The 18,254-nt window shown below is 41.2% G+C and overlaps 1 protein-coding gene across 3 annotated transcripts in view; it reads right to left on the reverse strand.

The window, feature by feature from the left end:
- The window catches only part of LOC138953105 (hypoxia-inducible factor 1-alpha-like), a 78,761-nt gene that overhangs the window by 23,958 nt on the left and 36,549 nt on the right, over window positions 1-18,254 (reverse strand). For all 3 annotated transcript variants that reach the window (XM_070324889.1, XM_070324888.1, XM_070324890.1), the window contains exons 2-5: window positions 17,919-18,118; window positions 3,702-3,844; window positions 2,782-2,973; window positions 1,443-1,636 (exon numbers count right to left, since the gene is read on the reverse strand). In XM_070324889.1, coding sequence (XP_070180990.1) covers window positions 1,443-1,636; window positions 2,782-2,973; window positions 3,702-3,844; window positions 17,919-18,118 — 729 coding nt within the window. The remainder of the gene's footprint in view (window positions 1-1,442; window positions 1,637-2,781; window positions 2,974-3,701; window positions 3,845-17,918; window positions 18,119-18,254) is intronic.

Here is an 18,254-nt window from a genome sequence, read left to right on the forward strand (position 1 = left end):
AATAACCATGACACATGCAGATTCAGGTTAAATCTGTTATCATACTCTGATAAAAAAAAAAATATGTTTGTTAGAAATATTACTGCAAGTAAAATTAAAAACAGTAGGCATTGGTTTGTTATGTTCAAGAGAATGTTTCAAAGATGTTTATCCTTATTCCAAAAGAAAGTCCACAATGTCTAAACAGTGTTATTTGGTGACTGGCACAACAGATACCATATAAAACAACAGCCCACACAGACTCACACAAACATTCACATACATGCAGAGGAAATCTATCACACACACACACAAGAACGCACACACACGCACACACTTAAAGACACACTAACACTCGAACACTCCCACACACACACATACAGCCTATAAGTTACAGTGGCCATCAAAATGATCCACAGCTGAGAGGGACAAACGACGGGAGTGAAACTGGAAACCTCTTGACCTTACTGTGCCCCCAACTGTATTCAACCTCAGCTGTGCATGCTCAGACAAAGAACCACAGGAACACAATCTGTCATTGAAACCCTATGCCTCTCCTGTTTTGGTCTTTCTCCTCGTTTGCAATTCGCAAACACCGGGAAAATCCATGCTTACAATAGAGGAAGGATTACTTTTCAACCTTATGTACTTGCTGTTTTTTCCTGTTTTTTTAAATTTATTTTTATTTTTTGTCTTAATGTAGGCATGCATTTTTTTTACAAATGCAGAAAGCACAAGCGGAGAATAGAAGGAAGGTTTTTTGAATAAATGGTGATAGGCGCAGGATGGGCATATTTCTGCAGTGCAAGGACTAATGTGAATGAAAGGATATCCTTTGTTGATGTGGGAACAGAGATTCGTAATAGTATTTTACCCTTTCTAACAAAGAATTACTTGGCATGACCTATGCCCATCTGAAACCACAAAGCGGGGTTTTGCTCATGTTTTAAATGTGCATCTGTGAAAATGTGTTGATCTAGCTGTATTATTTCATTCTCTTCTAAGTTCTTGGTCTGGAGCTTAATCTTTTTAGTCCAGAAATATATTCAGTACAATGAGAGACAAGCCTTGAGACCTTGGGCAGTTACGTGAGTGCTATACACAGAGACAGAGACAGAGACACATGCACAGACAGGCGGATATACAGAAACACACACACACACACACACACAAACACACGCGAGCCCGCAGACAAACTCACCAACTCACTCACTCACAAACTCACACAAGTGCACGGACACACACACACACATACAGGTGGATATACAGAAACACACACACACACACACACACGCAGACAAACTCACTCACTCACAAACTCACACAAGTGCACGGACACACACACACATACAGGTGGATATACAGAAACACACACACACACACACGCAGACAAACTTACTCACTCACAAACTCACCCACACACAGACACAGACACAGACACAGAGCACAAGCCCTAGTCTCACCTGTCGTCACAGTAAGTGAAGCGCATGTTCATGTCATGCTTGCTGAGAAAGGTGTTGTTGTCCAGGGGGATCTCAATGTTGGCGGGGTGGGGGATGGGCTCCCCCATGGCCAGCAGGTAAGGGCTGAAGAGGGAGCTACCCCCCAACTGTCTCCTCCCAGACTTCATCACCAGGCGACCTGTGCACTTGATCACCTGCGTGCAAAACAAAACTCGTTTAGAACAAAGCTGTATGACACCTACACCCTCAAGCATACTTGTACAAGGATCCAATATGGATATGAAGAATCAGTCAGGGGTGGGCTATAAGTTGTCTTCAAATTTACCTGAAATTTAGTGACAACACACATTTTGGGGTAGACACAAAAACCAATAAATGAATGAATGAATGGATTAATTAATTAAACACACACACACACACGGACATACAACTCCTTTTACCAAATTCTAGAGACAGCATGTCAAGACCTCAAAAAGTCTCTTGCATTGTCAAAAATCTAGCCTGTGTAACTACCAGTCTAACTAATCTTTCCATTTTTGTTTTCTTTTTGTGATGGTATTTAAGCCAGACTTACCTTCAAAGACTCATCATACTTTATAAATGATTTTGCCTGAAAGTCTGAAAGGTCAACCAATAACGCAAATAAGTGGACAGCATATCTCAAAGGAAAACAGCTAGATGCTGTCCAATGAACTCATGTTTTATGTCCACTTAATGGACAGCTCTTGTCCCCCTGTTCCTTTTGTGGTCTGACAGAATCAGTCCGCAATTTCCACATTTCTGCCAGCAAAAGCCACAGCTTGCAATGAACATTTGTGCAGGTCATAAGCATGCAGGCCTTGCCGCCAAATGTCAAGACCTGCATGTGAGGTTCAAACAATCACGGATCAAACTGCCTTTCGTTCTACTGTCTAAACTGCACAGAAGAGTAGAAATAGAAGCAGAACCTTTAATTTTGCTATCTCCTCACTGTCATCAATTTTTCTCTTTTTTCTCTTTCCAATATGATATAATAAAAAAAAAATGAGTTAGCGAACTGAAGTCTACTGAAACCATTGTTCATCCCAACAGAATCCAGCTTTACTTTTTTTCTGTGGTTAAGCCTGTGGTCTTGTAGACATGTATATATGCTAGCAAAAACACACGTTGCTACACCTCACAAACATTGTAAAAATTAAAGAATAGAACCTGACTCTTCTGAAGTCTTACAAATAAAGCAATACTCCTGAGAGAGAAAAAAAATCCAGAATACTAACTGCATTGTACATAAAAACCGATAAACACTCTCCAACCTTCTGACCATCAACATTTAAACAAATATTAAAAGAAAAACACCAACCTTGTAGTTGGCTGATTTCAGGTTGACGTTCCTTCCTTTGGATGTCAGAGTACACTTCAAGCGTAGGAAGAAAACATGTTCTTCTGTGACAGGAGCCTTGTGTCTCTGTGGCCGAGTGGACAGGGCCTCACGAATTTCATCCTCATCACGAGGGTGGGCGAACTCAAAGATGCTCTGACCCATCAATTCCATCTGGTAAAGGAAAACAAACAAGGTTAAGTACAGCTGCCTAGTCAATCATAAGTATTTTTGCTGTTGTCTTTATTGACATTGCCATATTAGTAGCCGTAGTAGTACTAGCACTTTGTTTGCCTGCGTCTGTGTGAATTTTTATTTTATTTTATGACTGGTTGGAATTACAAATACAGTACAATGTACTTCAAAAACAGAATTCTTTCACATAAGCTAAGGGGAAAAACCATCTGTCTCACACCACCTCTACCCACTCCTCTTTCATAAGAAATATTCATTCCAATTTAATGTGTTCTGGGGTGACAGCTGTGATACAAGATGCTGTGATACAAGATATACTATCATTCTGATTCATACATGCATGTTAGAAACAGACCATCCTTTATCCCAAACCCTCTAGCTATCTCACAAAATAACCAAAATTAACCCCCTCCCTACTCAAACAGATAAAATTAAATATCAAACTTTTAGCTGAACACATAGTTCCATGGCTGCCTAAATGGTGGGTTAAAAACGGTCATACACATAAAAAATAAAAAATAAACACTCATGCAAAAACATGTGTATGTGAGAGTTTCAGCCCATGACAACAGAAGAAAGAGAAGAAGAAGAAGACATAGTTCAATCACCTGTTGAATGCCCAGGTACTTGACAAGAAAAAGAAGAAGAAGAAGAAGAAGAAGAAGAAGAAGAAGAAGAAGAAGAAGAAGAAAACATAGTTCAATCACCTGTTGAATGCCCAGGTACTTGACCACCTTTTCATTGACATAGACGATGTCACCATCCCCTGATAGTATGAACATAAACCCATCCAGAGCTTTGGGGGCTTCCTGGTCATATCTGCCAAACTTAGTCTTTCCTCCCGCAAACTCTGGAAAAAAAAGGAAGAATGTTCTATTGTGATTAAATACGAATAAACCAATCAACCAAATAAACATACGAACCAACAGATCCAAAAACAAAGAGACTGCCAACGTTCCAAAATTCAGAATAAAAAAACAAGAAAGGTAGGTTGTTGAACTGTTTGTTATTGACAATACGTTACATTCACAAATATATCGACCCAACGGTCTTTCAAGTGCACAGACAAACAATGAGTAACAAGAACTTAGCTTGATCGAATGTTTCGGCCGCTTGTTGGGAAAGTCCCAAGGATTGATTCGCTAGGGTCATAGGGTGTGATAAAACTATACGTATAAGTGAACAAAAAGCTCAAAGAAACTTGTTGGTTTCCCTTATAAGGAGCGGCAAAGTACGTAACCGTCAAAAACCATGTTCGATCGAGGCATTGACAATTTGACAGACACGGAAGTTAAAATGCAAGTCTCGCGCTCAATAACCAACCATTTCTACTGTTGTGAGCATTTCTGGTTGCAGGCTCATGACAGGATGAAATTGTGTTCCAAGTAGTTTAAAAAAAAAAATTGTTCATTATTTAATTAAATGCAAAAATGTCTTGTTCGGTCGAGGCCAAAATGTGTGACACCAAGACCTCCTCTGAGATTTCATGTTGCAATTACCGGCAAACAAAACTATATACTTATTAACAAAAGCTGTGTTTGAGTAGCAGTAATGTGTACAAATAAAGTGTCCCTGCAAGGTAGATCCAACATATTGTTATTGTGTGTCCATGAGTGGTTATCTGTGCTGGATTTTTTTTTTTTAACGGATATTGTGGTCATAAACATGTACCTGAATTGCACCTGTACACTTTGTTTGCACTCTTCACTCTTAGTTTACTGGAGATAAACCTCTGTTTTTCGTCAAGAGAGGAATGTCACAAAATGGCGGCTTTCAATCTGCCGATTTTTAGCAAACTAAAATGTCCAACAAATTTGCAAAGAAAAAGTAGTCAAATTTGGGTTGAAAACATATAACTGTATTCCTTGAGACACAATACAGATACAGCATGTAGTTGATTTGATGAAAAACTATGGTTGTCACAGGGCTGAATATTGGCGGTCGCCCCATCGCCCCCGGCGGGCGGGTTCAGGCGGGTTCGAAATTCCTCTGAAATCGCCCGCCGGGCGGGTTCAAATTTCGCTGAAGCACAAAGTCGTTAGGCAAAGTAGTTAATCGGAACGGCCGGCGAACAAATATCTCTCGCGGGCGATCTCAAAATCTGTCACTTCTCTACTGCTCATTCCCCCTCCCCCCCCCCCCCCCCCTCCCCCACTTTCAGAAGGACTCAGGACTACCACCAATCAAGGCCAGACACATTGGCTAGACAGCTACCCTCCTCCGCCTCACTTGACCGTGTCATCACCCCTCCAGTGCCACGAGCCGCTGGCCATTGCATCAGCAGTCAAAATAGCTACCCCCCCCCCCCCCGTCTTTGCGCTATTCACTTCACCCCCTCTCTTATCTTATCCTGCGCTGACCAATCCTTCAGAGACTTTCACATGTTGTAAAACAGTTTCCTCTCAGATAAAAACTCGGTCATTGACCCCGGGTAAGAAGGTCAGTGTCTGGACAGGCAGCTGTGTTCAGATTGCAAGTACCGGTCATTGACCCAGGTCTCAAGGCCAACCAGCTTTTACAATGCATCTGCCTTTGATCTGACCGCCCATCCAGAGCAAACATATTCCCCCTCTGTATTTTTCCTTTGATGTGCCTGCTATGTACCACTGATCCAGTTTCTGGGAAATGTATAGGTCATTGACTGCAGGGATACTCATTAAGACCGTTTTCTAAAATATGTTAACACCAGCTTTGCTGACCAACTTAGTACAAGTAGTGACAGTACTACTGCTGTCAATTATTTCCCTTCAACTAAGGAAGTAACAAACAAAAAAACCCGATCCAGTATATGTGATAAAGAAGAAAAGACAGACCTTCAACAATAGGAAAAGGGGTGCAACTCTGCAACTCCTCTGAATCAAAATCATAAAGATCACCTGTAAACAATTCTAGGATCAGGAAATCGGAACATCTGTTTTCATTAGGAAATAGAATTGAAATATAATGCTTTTGATTATTTATGACTTAAGCTGTGGTAAATTTGGCTGGTATGCAACTTTTATACTTCTGCTTGATCTAACAGTAATATTAATAACACACACATAAAGAACAAGTCGCGTAAGGCGAAAATACAATATTTAGTCAAGTAGCTGTCGAACTCACAGAATGAAACTGAACGCAACGCAACGCAGCAAGACCGTATACTCGTAGCATCGTCACTCCACCGCCCGTGGCAAAGGCAGTGCCCGTGGAATTGACAAGAAGAGCGGGGTATTCGTTGCGCTGAGAAGGATAGCACGCTTTTCTGTACCTCTCTTCGTTTTAACTTTCTGAGCGTGTTTTTAATCCAAACATATCATATCTATATATTTTTGGAATCAGGAACCGACAAGGAATAAGATGAAAGTGTTTTTAAATTGATTTCGAAAAAAAAATTTTGATAATAATTTTTATATATTTAATTTTCAGAGCTTGTTTTTAATCCGAATATAACATATTTATATGTTTTTGGAATCAGAAAATGATGGAGAATAAGATAAACGTAAATTTGGATCGTTTTATAAATTTTTATTTTTTTTTACAATTTTCAGATTTTTAATGACCAAAGTCATTAATTAATTTTTAAGCCACCACGCTGAAATGCAATACCGAACCCCGGGCTTCGTCGAAGATTACTTGACCAAAATTTCAACCAATTTGGTTGAAAAATGAGGGCGTGACAGTGCCGCCTCAACTTTCACGAAAAGCCGGATATGACGTCATCAAAGACATTTATCAAAAAAATGAAAAAAACGTTCGGGGATTTCATACCCAGGAACTCTCATGTCAAATTTCATAAAGATCGGTCCAGTAGTTTAGTCTGAATCGCTCTACACACACACACACACACACACACACACACACACACACACACACACGCACATACACCACGACCCTCGTTTCGATTCCCCCTCGATGTTAAAATATTTAGTCAAAACTTGACTAAATATAAAAAAGAAACAAAACAAGAAAGCAACTTAAAAAAAATTTGTAGTCAGCTTTTTATACTTGGTTTTATACAACAAAAAACATAATTTAAGGCACAGTAAGCCTCCCGTAAACCATCACAGATACGGTCAGGCTTTTACACACAGTACAAACACCCTTTCATTTAAACACTCACCGATTGAGAACATCCTAGGTGCCCTCCGTAAAGAGTTTTCAAAGAATTTATTTTTGCGTGGTTTATCTTACCCCTGAGCCATTGTGAACCCGTGTGAACCAGTTTCCCTTTTTCACAATGTAGTCGTCAGTTAGTCATTTGAATGCGACTCGATGTTAGCTAATCTACAATAGCACGTTTTTATGCACGAAATAAACGGCTGTGGTTCACAAGAACTCTAGCGATGGCTTTTGACTGTTGAGAGGAACGGCGATATGCATAAACCATCGTCTGCTACGACCCTTGCGTGACCCAGCTTCCGGGATTTTCTTTTCTCAAACTTTCACAACTTCGAATTGTACTGATCTTGTCTTGATGAAAAAAGAATTTTTTTATGATTAAAGAATGTTTGTGTAACAAGCTGTCAATTTATTATTTAGATTTTAAAAGTTAGGTCTAGCGCAAAAACGCACCACGGTCCGAAAACATTGTGATAATCATCGATCCACGGCTATCGCCAGTTTACATCGATAGAATGAGACCCGAAGGGAAGTAACTCATTTTTGACCTGAGTTCAGGATGGGTCCAAAAAGTGTTCGAGACAATCTGCAAAATTAATTCTTTAAAAATTGCTCGCTCTTTACGTAGTCGTAGGGCACCTAGGATGTTCCCGTTTGGTGAGCGTTCAAATGGAAGGGTGTTTGTACTGTGTGTAAAAGCCTGACAGTATCTGTGATGGTTTACGGGAGGGTTACTGTCCGGGCGTGATTTTCGGTATTGAATATTCATAACAGCCGTCCAGCACCAAAACGAGGCGCCATTGTTGTAGAGGACCAAGTCCACAAAAATAAATTCTTTGAAAATTTCTCACGCTCGACAGAAAGCAGCCAGGATGTTCCCGGTTGGTGAGCGTTCAAATGGAAGTATGCTTGTACTGTATGTGGACGCTCGGGGAGCTCTGTGATGGTTTACGGGAGGCTTACTGTGCCTTTAAATTTTTAAAAAATGCTGATTTACTCTTTTGTTTAAAGTGTGTGTTTATGTGGTAAGTAAAGTTCCATAGTAAATTACTTTGTAAATTGTGTGGTAGGGGGTACATCAAGGGGGTAACTTTCAGTGAGGTTTAGTGTGTGATTGTGTGACAGGGTGTGAAATTCAATGTTGTTTTGATTTCTTGTTTCTTTGTGGCGGCCATTATTTTAAATTCTTTATTAAAACAAGGTTAATTATCATTATTAAAATATAGCATTTTAGTCATCAAGTATTGTGTGTGTTTGTGGTAGTTATTAGTAGTGCAAATCCACATGTATGCATAATAAGTATGAATGTACGTCTTTTGTGTATGTGGTTAGCACGCGACGAGCCACTGGGGCGGTTGTAAGAAATCCCGGCCGATTGGGGGCCAGTTGGGATTTTGGGGGGCCGGTTCAATTTTTGACTTACCGGCCCCCCTGGCCGGTAGCAAAAAAAGTTAAGGTACACCCCTGTTGTCAACCTTTCATGAAGTGGGTCACCCCCCTCTGGGACAGTAATCTGAGAATGACCCATAGACAAGACACTGTACAACTACACAACAACAGAAGTGCACATTACAAAATTCCAAGTGATCTTTTTGCATGAATAATCCTTCTGTCTTTTGAATGGTAGTTTTTTTTCAATTATTTAATTATCGGTTTATTTTATCATTCATTCATTCATACTTTTATTGGTTGTTGTTGTTGACGTTTTGTGTTGTTGCCTTTTCGTTTGTTTTCTTTTTGACTTCACATGTGTACCCATGTGCACTTCTTTCTGTGTGGGGTGTTATTATCTTCACAATTGGGATTGCTTACGAAAATGAGCAGCATACATGCCTACCTGCCAACACCCCACCAAGCTTTTCCTCCAGCCCTTCTTTCAACCCCCCCCCCCCCCCCCCACCTAAGAAAGCTACCCCCTCTTGGCTTACGTTTGGTCTTCACTGCTTGTGTTTACTACAACACCTCGCTTCCTTCTAACATGATATACACTTGCCTAAGTGCGCCAAGACCAGGGGATATAGTGAGGTCACTGCACTATCTCTGCACACAGCCTTCTTCGTTTTCATCTAAGGCAAAGCTAGGCCAGCGTGGGTACACCAGGTTAGGTTCAGCTAATGTTGAGTCCTCTTTCAGAACATTAGCCTCAGTTGTTCTGCCTTCAGCTAAACCATTCCCCAAAAATTATTCTACAGCAAAACTGTAAAACATCTTTGATTCAACGAAAGATGTTCCACAATGTAGCAGTAAAACATCTACAATGTATGAATAATCAAATAATATTAACTGATGTGGCGATAAAAGAACTCGGATTCACCCACACACATATATTTATCAGATTCAACTGAAGTATCTTCTAGTTGTGAAACATCTTTGATTCACCAAAAGATAGTCTTCACCATAACGGTAAAACATCTTTCATTCACCAAAAGATATTCTTCACTGTAATGGTAAAACACCTTTGAATTACCAAAACATATTCTACAGTGCAAAAGCAAAAGAGCCACAATGCCATATCCATGCAGCCTCCCCTCTTGCTTCTGATGCGGAGATAACAGATTACAACCCTCCTTGATGTACCCACTACATGTATATATCCACATGTATGTGTACATGGACCATCCATCCTCAACCCACACCCTGTCTGCTGATTTATTAAACACTAAATGATTACCGGCTTCGCCGGGTACCGGCGAAAGCCGGGAAGAAGTAGAGCCGAATACAAGGCTGCGCCTGGGACCCGGCTTTGCTGGGTGTACGCTGGCAAAGCCGGCGCACGAAGGAAAGGAGATAAACGCGCAAAACACTGGAGACCTTCTAAAAATAGTAACGTGCAGTGACCTTCTACAAATAGTAACGTAGTAACGGGAATATGGATTGACGCCACACGGAGGAAGGGAGATAATCCCGGCTGAAAACACTGGAGAAGATAAGGAAGAGTTACTGGTAGTGGATCCAGACCAAAAAAACCAAAATCGGTTCAGCACGTGTTGAAATATCTCATCGATGAGGTTGTGTCCGGGGTGTAGCTGAATACGGTGTCCAAATTTGAAAAAGATCCACCGAGAACTTTGGCCGTGCATCGCGAACAGACAGACAGACACTAGTCGTATATATATATAGAAGATGAGAGACTGTAGCTAGGGAATCGCCAGAAGTGGTTGGGTGGGTAAAGACAAAACAGCGTTTCTTTACCCTGATACCATCTTTATGCTCTGTGAAAACACACATCAACAGGAAGCAGTGAAATCATACCTGCATACTGCTTGATAGTATTATCCAGCTTTTCACTTTTTTTCTCTTTGGGTGTTTTTGTCTTGTCTTCTGTGGGGGGTGGGGGTGTTTGTGGTGGTGGGGGGATTGAATCGTCCAACTTTCCAAATTTCTCACCAAGATAAGGCTTTGTAGGTTTTTGCTTCCTCTTGTTTGCTTGTTCCCTTCAGGAAAGGCCCATCACACTTTCTGATGTTTATTTCCATCACTATTACTCTGAATCTTGCACCAAGATGACATATAATCTACAATGTTTATTTTTGTTCTAGCCTTTGCCGGCCATTGCTATCTGTATTTTCACTCATGTCGTCCTCTAAAAATCAACAGGCTACAACATTCTCTTTTCTTTTTTTAATGTACAAAATGACAGTATCACAACAATCCATCTGGAAGAGTCTACCAATCTTTAGGGAAATCTATGTCACAGCTTGAAAACTGAACAGTTGTCCCAGATTCTTTGCGGGGGCAAATCTACTATCAAGAGCCAGTGGGACTGTGCAGTGTTAGTAAACGAGAACTCAACACCTCCAAAAAGTCTAATTTATCAGCTTGCAAAATGAGTCACACTGGCTAGAACAAAGAGTTGCTGCACACTTTTTATGTGTGTGTGTGTGTGTGTGTGTGTGTGTGTGTGTGTGTGTGTGTGTGTGTGTGTGTGTGTGTGTGTGTGTGTGTGTGTGTGTGAGTGAGTGAGTGAGTGAGTGAGTGAGTGAGTGCGTGTGTGTGGAGTGCGTGGTGTTTGTTTGTGTGCTTGCATGCGTGGGTGTGCATGCATATAAATGCTTGAGGAAGAGACTGAGAAAAACAGAGAGACCTAGAGAGATGAACTAAACTTCAGTATTTAAAAAAAAGACATGAGACACAGAGAGGCAGTCTCAGTGTCTGTGTTTCTGTGTCTCACAGTCTGTCTCTACCCTTGTCTGACCCTGTAGCGTCTGTGTGCACACTTGCATGTCTGCAAACCAGTGTATGACGCAACTGTCCTCAAAAGGTCGTTTCAACTTATTTTAATCCAGGGTTAGAGTGTTCCCATTTTCCCCCCTTTCTATTTTTCACTCAGGGCAAAGGGCAGAGAAGGTGTAACGGGAATGGGGGTGGAAGGGAAAGGGCTGAGGGGAGGAGGGCAATGGGGGCACAAGAGGACAGGGAGACCGCCAGTATCTAACCTGAGTTCATGGACAAGTGATAAGTGTGCTACACCCTACGTAAATTATCTCAGCAAAAATGGCAACTCTTACACCATCACCCAATAAAGAAGAGACGAGTTGGGAGGTGGGGAGGTGAGGTGGGGGGGGGGGGGGGGGTTGTACCAGCTAACTTCGCGCTGAGGCATTCTTTTGCCGACAACGTCACATTCCTGTGTGTTGAGAAACCCAATTAGGAGATGGGCTTCCTCCGAAAAAAACACGAGTGTACGTGGGAGTTTCAGCCCACGAACGCAGAAGAAGGAGATGTGCTATCACCTGGTCATGTAAGAGAATAAACGGTAGAATCTGAACAATCTGAGCTAATAATCTAATAGCGTAATGGGATACCAACTGAATGGAGAATATTACTCCTTCCACCTTCCCCAACTCACCAACACCAGGGTTAACGCAACAAACAGATGACATTGCTCACTCTCGTCAAATTATGGTTCCATACCCAGAGATACAATGTCAATGTCCTCCACCAACTTTACACACGACAGCTGGATTTGCCTCAGGTTAGACACTACCAAGAACTAGTAACTAGGTCCCCACACCCCCCACACCCTCCATCCAACCTTATACAATGTATTTCCAACTTCAAACAACACACCCAAGAGAAAAATCCACCTTCGTATGCCATTGCCGAACAGAAGATGTATGTGCATCAAAAAAACTTAATTAGGGAGGGAAACGCAACACTTTATCTTGACGCTGGGGTTGTGGTGTGGGTGGTATCATGCCGGGACCGGCCATTATCTGACAGTGCCGTGTTTATGCCCAGAGCTCAGCCCATGATTACAACGTCACACTGAATATAGCCAGGGAGATTTCATGGGAGGGATGGAACTCGGCTTCAAGGAGTTTACATGATCCAAAGCAATCTTTTCCCCCAGACTTTTTTTCTTCTGTTTATACATTATTTTGACTCTCCTATTTGGGAAACAGACAGGATGAAGACCTCTTGGGTTAGAAGTCAAACTGATTATTGAACTGAAATTTCATTGGACGAATAAATGTCTGCTTCAAGGAGTTCAAACAAATCGCGGACAATGTTATTTCCTTTTTTCAAGCTTTTAATTTTTTTTAAATTTCAGATCTTGGCGATGTGAAAGAATGAAGGCTTAGTAGTTATTCTATAGAGCTTCAAAATCCAAAGTCAACCAGATTTAAATTTCATTTGAAAATGTGCTATTCTTTTTACGACTTTTGGACTGTCCCTGGGTAGATTTTGAAGATTTATGGCCCCTCCCCCCCCCCCCCCCTGGCTCTGCAGCTTTCTTTATTTATTTATTTACACTTTACTTCCCACAGTTCCTGGCGGTGTTGATCTTTGTGATGTGGCTGTTTATGTTAAAATACGGTCAGAATAGCTGTGACTGACGTTTCTAACCTGACTGCAATACGATCTGTCTTCCGATGCAGAGAAGAAAGTCGCCATGCCGTACCAAGTACCATACATCAAAGTCAACCTCGTTTTAAAGTTTAACCCGCACTAAGCGTTGGATAGGACTAAGACTGTGACTAAGACCACGGTAAATTAGAATCCGGTAATACATAAGTTTGAAGGAGAACAAAATAAAACAGGGCAACCATGCAGTATACTAGGGACTTCGAGGGAAAGGTGTCTGCGAGATAGAGCAAAGGAAAGAGACAGAGTAGAATTCTGAACCGAATCTTTTATAAGAGGGATTACACAGATAAACAACCTCTTGCACAAGAGAGATAAAGGGGGGTGGGGGATGGGGCGGGGAGAGGGGGATGCAGGCATTCGTGTTTGTGTGTGTGTGTGAATGAAGGGTGATTTGCCCCCCCCCCTCCCCCAAAAAAAAACCACACACACACAAAAACACCATTTTAAATTCCTTTTCGATGGACTAACTCTCCCGTCTGCTCTTCAAAATTGGGAGCTGATAACGTCCAATGTCAGTGCAACTATTTTTGAATTAGTCATTCATCTGTTGGAGATCAGGTAACCAACAATTTCCAATGTCCTCCAAGCAACTTTACACACGACAGCTGGATTTGCCTCAGGTTAGACACTACCGAGTCGGTAGTGATTCTTATACCACGCACTGTACTCAAAGAGTACATTATACTTATGTACTGACCAGTACAATAAAGATACACGACTTGTGGTTTGACCAGAGACTACAACCTACGGCTACTGTCGCCACTCCGAGTCACTATCGCTTTCTTGATTAACCAGAACAACGCATGGTACACACCCGCACGTCCTTGATACCGCATCTTTTCTATATGATACCCATATCCGTGCTCACCTAGAAAGTGAAAGACGAAGGAAGAGATAACACAATATGAATAACACCGTGCAGGATGGGAACACGTGTTTATCAAGTTACTTCACATATTTAACGTCCGAATCGGCAGCAGTGGCATGTACTTTTGTTATTACTCTAGAAAAAGAAAATTTGCAAGACAACTTGTGAACATGAGTGCATGCAAACTGTATATTATCCCCGAGTACGCAGTACTAGGGTCCTGCAGACTTTAATTGTGTGTCTGTTCGTCTCGACTTAACAGCTTATTGCTGGGAAACTACTGGGCGCAGTTCGTTCAAAAGTTGATACACTAACTTGATAATAGGTCCGATTGATCGTATTAAAACTTCATAATGTTACCTGGGACCTAAATGCGAAATATTCCACCAAAACGACTCTTAACGGGGGGAGTTTTTGCGGTGGGAGGCTGTTCGTTTTGCGAACAGCCAGTCACTGAACTAAAGGGGAGACTTGGGCGGCCTGAGCCGAACACGTCACGCAGTGACGAGAAAAGCATGATTTGCAAGCCAGACAACGGGTGGGGATCTGTCTCGGCAAAGAAACTACAATGCAGGGTTTGGTCTCGTTGAAAGAGAGACAGAGAGCACGAGAGAGTCTATGGCCAAAGTGATCAGGGTTCGATTCTCGGCATGGGCGGTCTATTTTTTATTTTTTTAAAAATTCTTGTTTACTATTGTTTATTATGAACGTTTTAATGTTTTATTTTACTCTAATAGTTTTTTTAATTGTGTAAAATAAATAAATAATTTTTTTTAATTTTTTTTTAAATCCAAGTGATCCGGGTTCGATTCCCGGCATGGGCGGTCTATTTTTATTTTTTTTATTTTTATTTTTTATTATTCTTATTTACTATTGTTTATTATGAACGTTTTAATGTTTTATTTTACTCTAATAATTTTTTTAATTGTGTAAAATAAATAAATATTATTATTATTATTTTTTTTTTTTTAAATCCACGTGCACAAAACAAAAACTTTCATACTGGGGGAGCGAGCCAGTCTGAAGAGTACTCGGGTTCAGCGCCAGCGTTTTTTATCATACTGCTAAGCTGGAATAACATTTTCGGTGCATGAGTCCTTTAAGAGAAGTCGGGTTGCCCCGACCCCACCTGAACTTGAAGGGTCAGCCAGACTCGAGCTAGGGTCAGGAGCAGGGGAACTGGTAGTGAAAATCGGTCTCGTTCATCACTGAGATGCATTAATATCTTCCTCAGTAGCTACGGATTCTCTCTGAACTCTCTTGTTGGGTTCAGAGACACCAACCTTTCTGCACGTGTACCAACTGCATACACGCGCATGTGTACAGTAGACACGGACACTGACTTGCAAACATGTGCATTTCTCCTCTACGTCTGATATATCTTACATTTTAAAGAGAAATCAAAACACACAGACACACACACACATCTAATCAGTCATCCACTCTCCGACCTTCCCCATTCCAAGTCCAACACACCATCCCAAATTTCGTGTTAAATGTCCGTAAAGGGCTCAATAGTCTTCACACTCAACCTGTCCTTCCTGGTTAGCATTCTAGTTCGTTATCGCTGCATTTCCCACCCTTTAACCCCGCCGCTTCTTGCACCCCGTGCGCGCTCATTTTCTCAAATTCCTTAGGAGACTTGGAAACTAGAACAGCTTTCAGAAAGTATTTTTTTACTGAAAAATTAGTTACCATGAACTAGCACAAACAAAAACAAGTCGCGTAAGGCAAAAATACAACATTTAGTCAAGCTCAGTCGAACTCACAGAATGAAACTGAACGCATTGCATTTTTTCCGCAAGACCGTACACTCGTAGCATCGTCTGTCCACCGCTCGTGGCAAAGGCAGTGAAATTAACAATACAGAAAAGCGCGGTAGCGGTTGCGCTGAGGAGGATAGCCCGCTTTTCTACATCTCTATTCTTTTTAACTCTCTGAACGTGTTTTTAATCCAAACATATCATATCTATATGTTTTTGGAATCAGGAACGGACAAGGAATAAGATGAAATTGTTTTTAAATCGATTTCGGAAATTTTATTTTAATCATAATTTTTATATTTTTAATTTTCAGAGCTTGTTTTTAATCCGAATATAACATAATTATATGTTTTTGGAATCAGAAAATGATGAAGAATACGATAAACGTAATTTTGGATCGTTTTATAAAAAAATAATTTTAATTACAATTTTCAGATTTTTAATGACCAAAGTCATTAATTAAATTTTAAGCCTCCAAGCTGAAATGCAATACCAAAGTCCGGCCTTCGTCGAAGATTGCTTGGCCAAAATTTCAATCAATTTTATTGAAAAATGAGGGTGTGACAGTGCCGCCTCAACTTTTACAAAATGCCGGATATGACGTCATCAAAGACATTTATCGAAAAAATGAAAAAAATGTCTGGGGATATCATACCCAGGAACTCTCATGAAAAATTTCATACAGATCGGTCGAGTAGTTTACTCTGAATCGCTCTACACACACACACACACACACACACACACACACACATACACCACGACCCTCGTTTCGATTCCCCCCTCTATGTTAAAACTTTTAGTCAAAACTTGACTAAATGTAAAAAGACTAACAAAAATATATATAACCTACATATCCTTTTTAAATCATGTCGAACAGTTTACATTTGTATCATCGCAATAAAGAGACATGTGAGATTTCAGATCGACACAGATACAACTATTAATGGAATTAGTTTCTGTGTTCCGTAGCCCTGCGGATCATCATCTACAGGGAAACAAAGGACAATTGAAACGTGGGAGTAGAGGATAACTTTACAAAAGCCTTCACATTTACTTTATTTGCTGCTGTTGTGGTTTATGTCATTATGCCTGCATATTTATATTTTTTCATTTCTTCGTGCTGTTCTTGCTGTCCAAGTCATGCTGATTTGTTTGTTTACTTGTTTGTTACTGTTAGCTTCAGGGGATGCTTCATATCTGTCGACATCCTTTCTTTCTGTATCTTCCTGTTTCTCTCCATTTTTTCCCCTTTTTTTAAGGGGAGGGGAGAAGAGAGGGGGGGGGTGGGGGTGGAGTGAGGGGCTTTGTTACTGTCAGCCAGCTGAAGACATAACTCGCTTGCTCCAACCCCTTCCTTACAGTTCTGTTTCGCTTTATAATAAAAAATAACAGCTGATCCGTCAATGTTTAATTTTGAGCATGTACACATTCTCAAGCAAAAACATCCCACTTCTGTCAACGTCATTTCACACAAGTAACTGAAATAATCCGACTACAGTACCAAACCACTACAACAAAATTAACCTGACGGTGACCCTCACTGCATCTGAAACTTTTGGCATCTGAAACTTTTGGCAACTAGTCTTGGATCCAGATTGACCCAGGTAACTACTTCACCGGAACATAACCTCTGCTCCCCCTCCCCCTTCATCACCATGACCGCAAACAGGTTCATCTGAATGTACAGCATCCCCTGCACCCTTTCTATCCCTGCAAAAGTGACAAAGTAACGTCCTTTCAGAATCATTCCCCAAGTGAGTCACTATTTTTTGGGGAAACATTTTGTCTGATCTGCTCAGGGGAGAAGTTTTGTCCTGTCTACTTTGGGGAGAAGTTTTCACTGGTCTACTTTGGGGAGAAGTTTTCCCACGTCTACTTTGGGAAGAAGTAACCTCATGTCTACTTTGTGGAGAAGTTACCTCGTCTACTTTGGGGAGAAGCTTCCTCACTCTACTTTGGGGAGAAGTTTTTTCGTGACTACATTGGGGAGAGATTTCCTCACGTCTACTAAGGGGAGAAGTGTTGGAGAAGTGTTTTCGTATCTACATTCGGGAGAGGTTTCCTCACCTCCACTTTGGGGAGAGGTTACCTTACGTCTACTTTGGGGAGAAGTTTCCTCACGTCTACTTAGGGGAGAAGTTTGTTCGTATCTACATTGGGGAGAGGTTTCCTCACCTCTACTTTGGGGAGAGGTTACCTTACGTCTACTTTGGGGAGAAGTTTCCTCACGTCTACTTAGGGGAAAAGTTTGTTCGTATCTACATTGGTGAGAGGTTCCCTCACGTCTACGTTTGGGAGTAAATGGTCGTTTCGACACTTACCAGACCAGTCGTGTTGCTCCAGTACGTTGCAGATCTTGAAGAAGCTGATGGTCAGCCTCATGACGGAGGCCTTGTCCAGCTGGGAGGAGACGGAGGCCGGAAGGGGCAGGTGCTTGGCCAGTTCGGTGAACCAGTTGGTCTCCTTGTCGCGACGGCTGCGCGCGGCATACTTAGACTTCAGTTTGCGCACTTCGTTATTCCTGCACACACATCAAAACACACACCATACAATTAAGGCTGCTGTTATGGTAAGATGTTTCACCTGTAAATCATAAATGTTTACTGATCAACAATCTGTTGATTTTTATAGATGCAATTACAGAGTGTCACTGTCAC

Source organism: Littorina saxatilis, linkage group LG17 (genome assembly GCF_037325665.1).
Source record: "Littorina saxatilis isolate snail1 linkage group LG17, US_GU_Lsax_2.0, whole genome shotgun sequence".
In the NCBI taxonomy this organism is placed as follows: Eukaryota; Metazoa; Mollusca; class Gastropoda; order Littorinimorpha; family Littorinidae; genus Littorina; species Littorina saxatilis.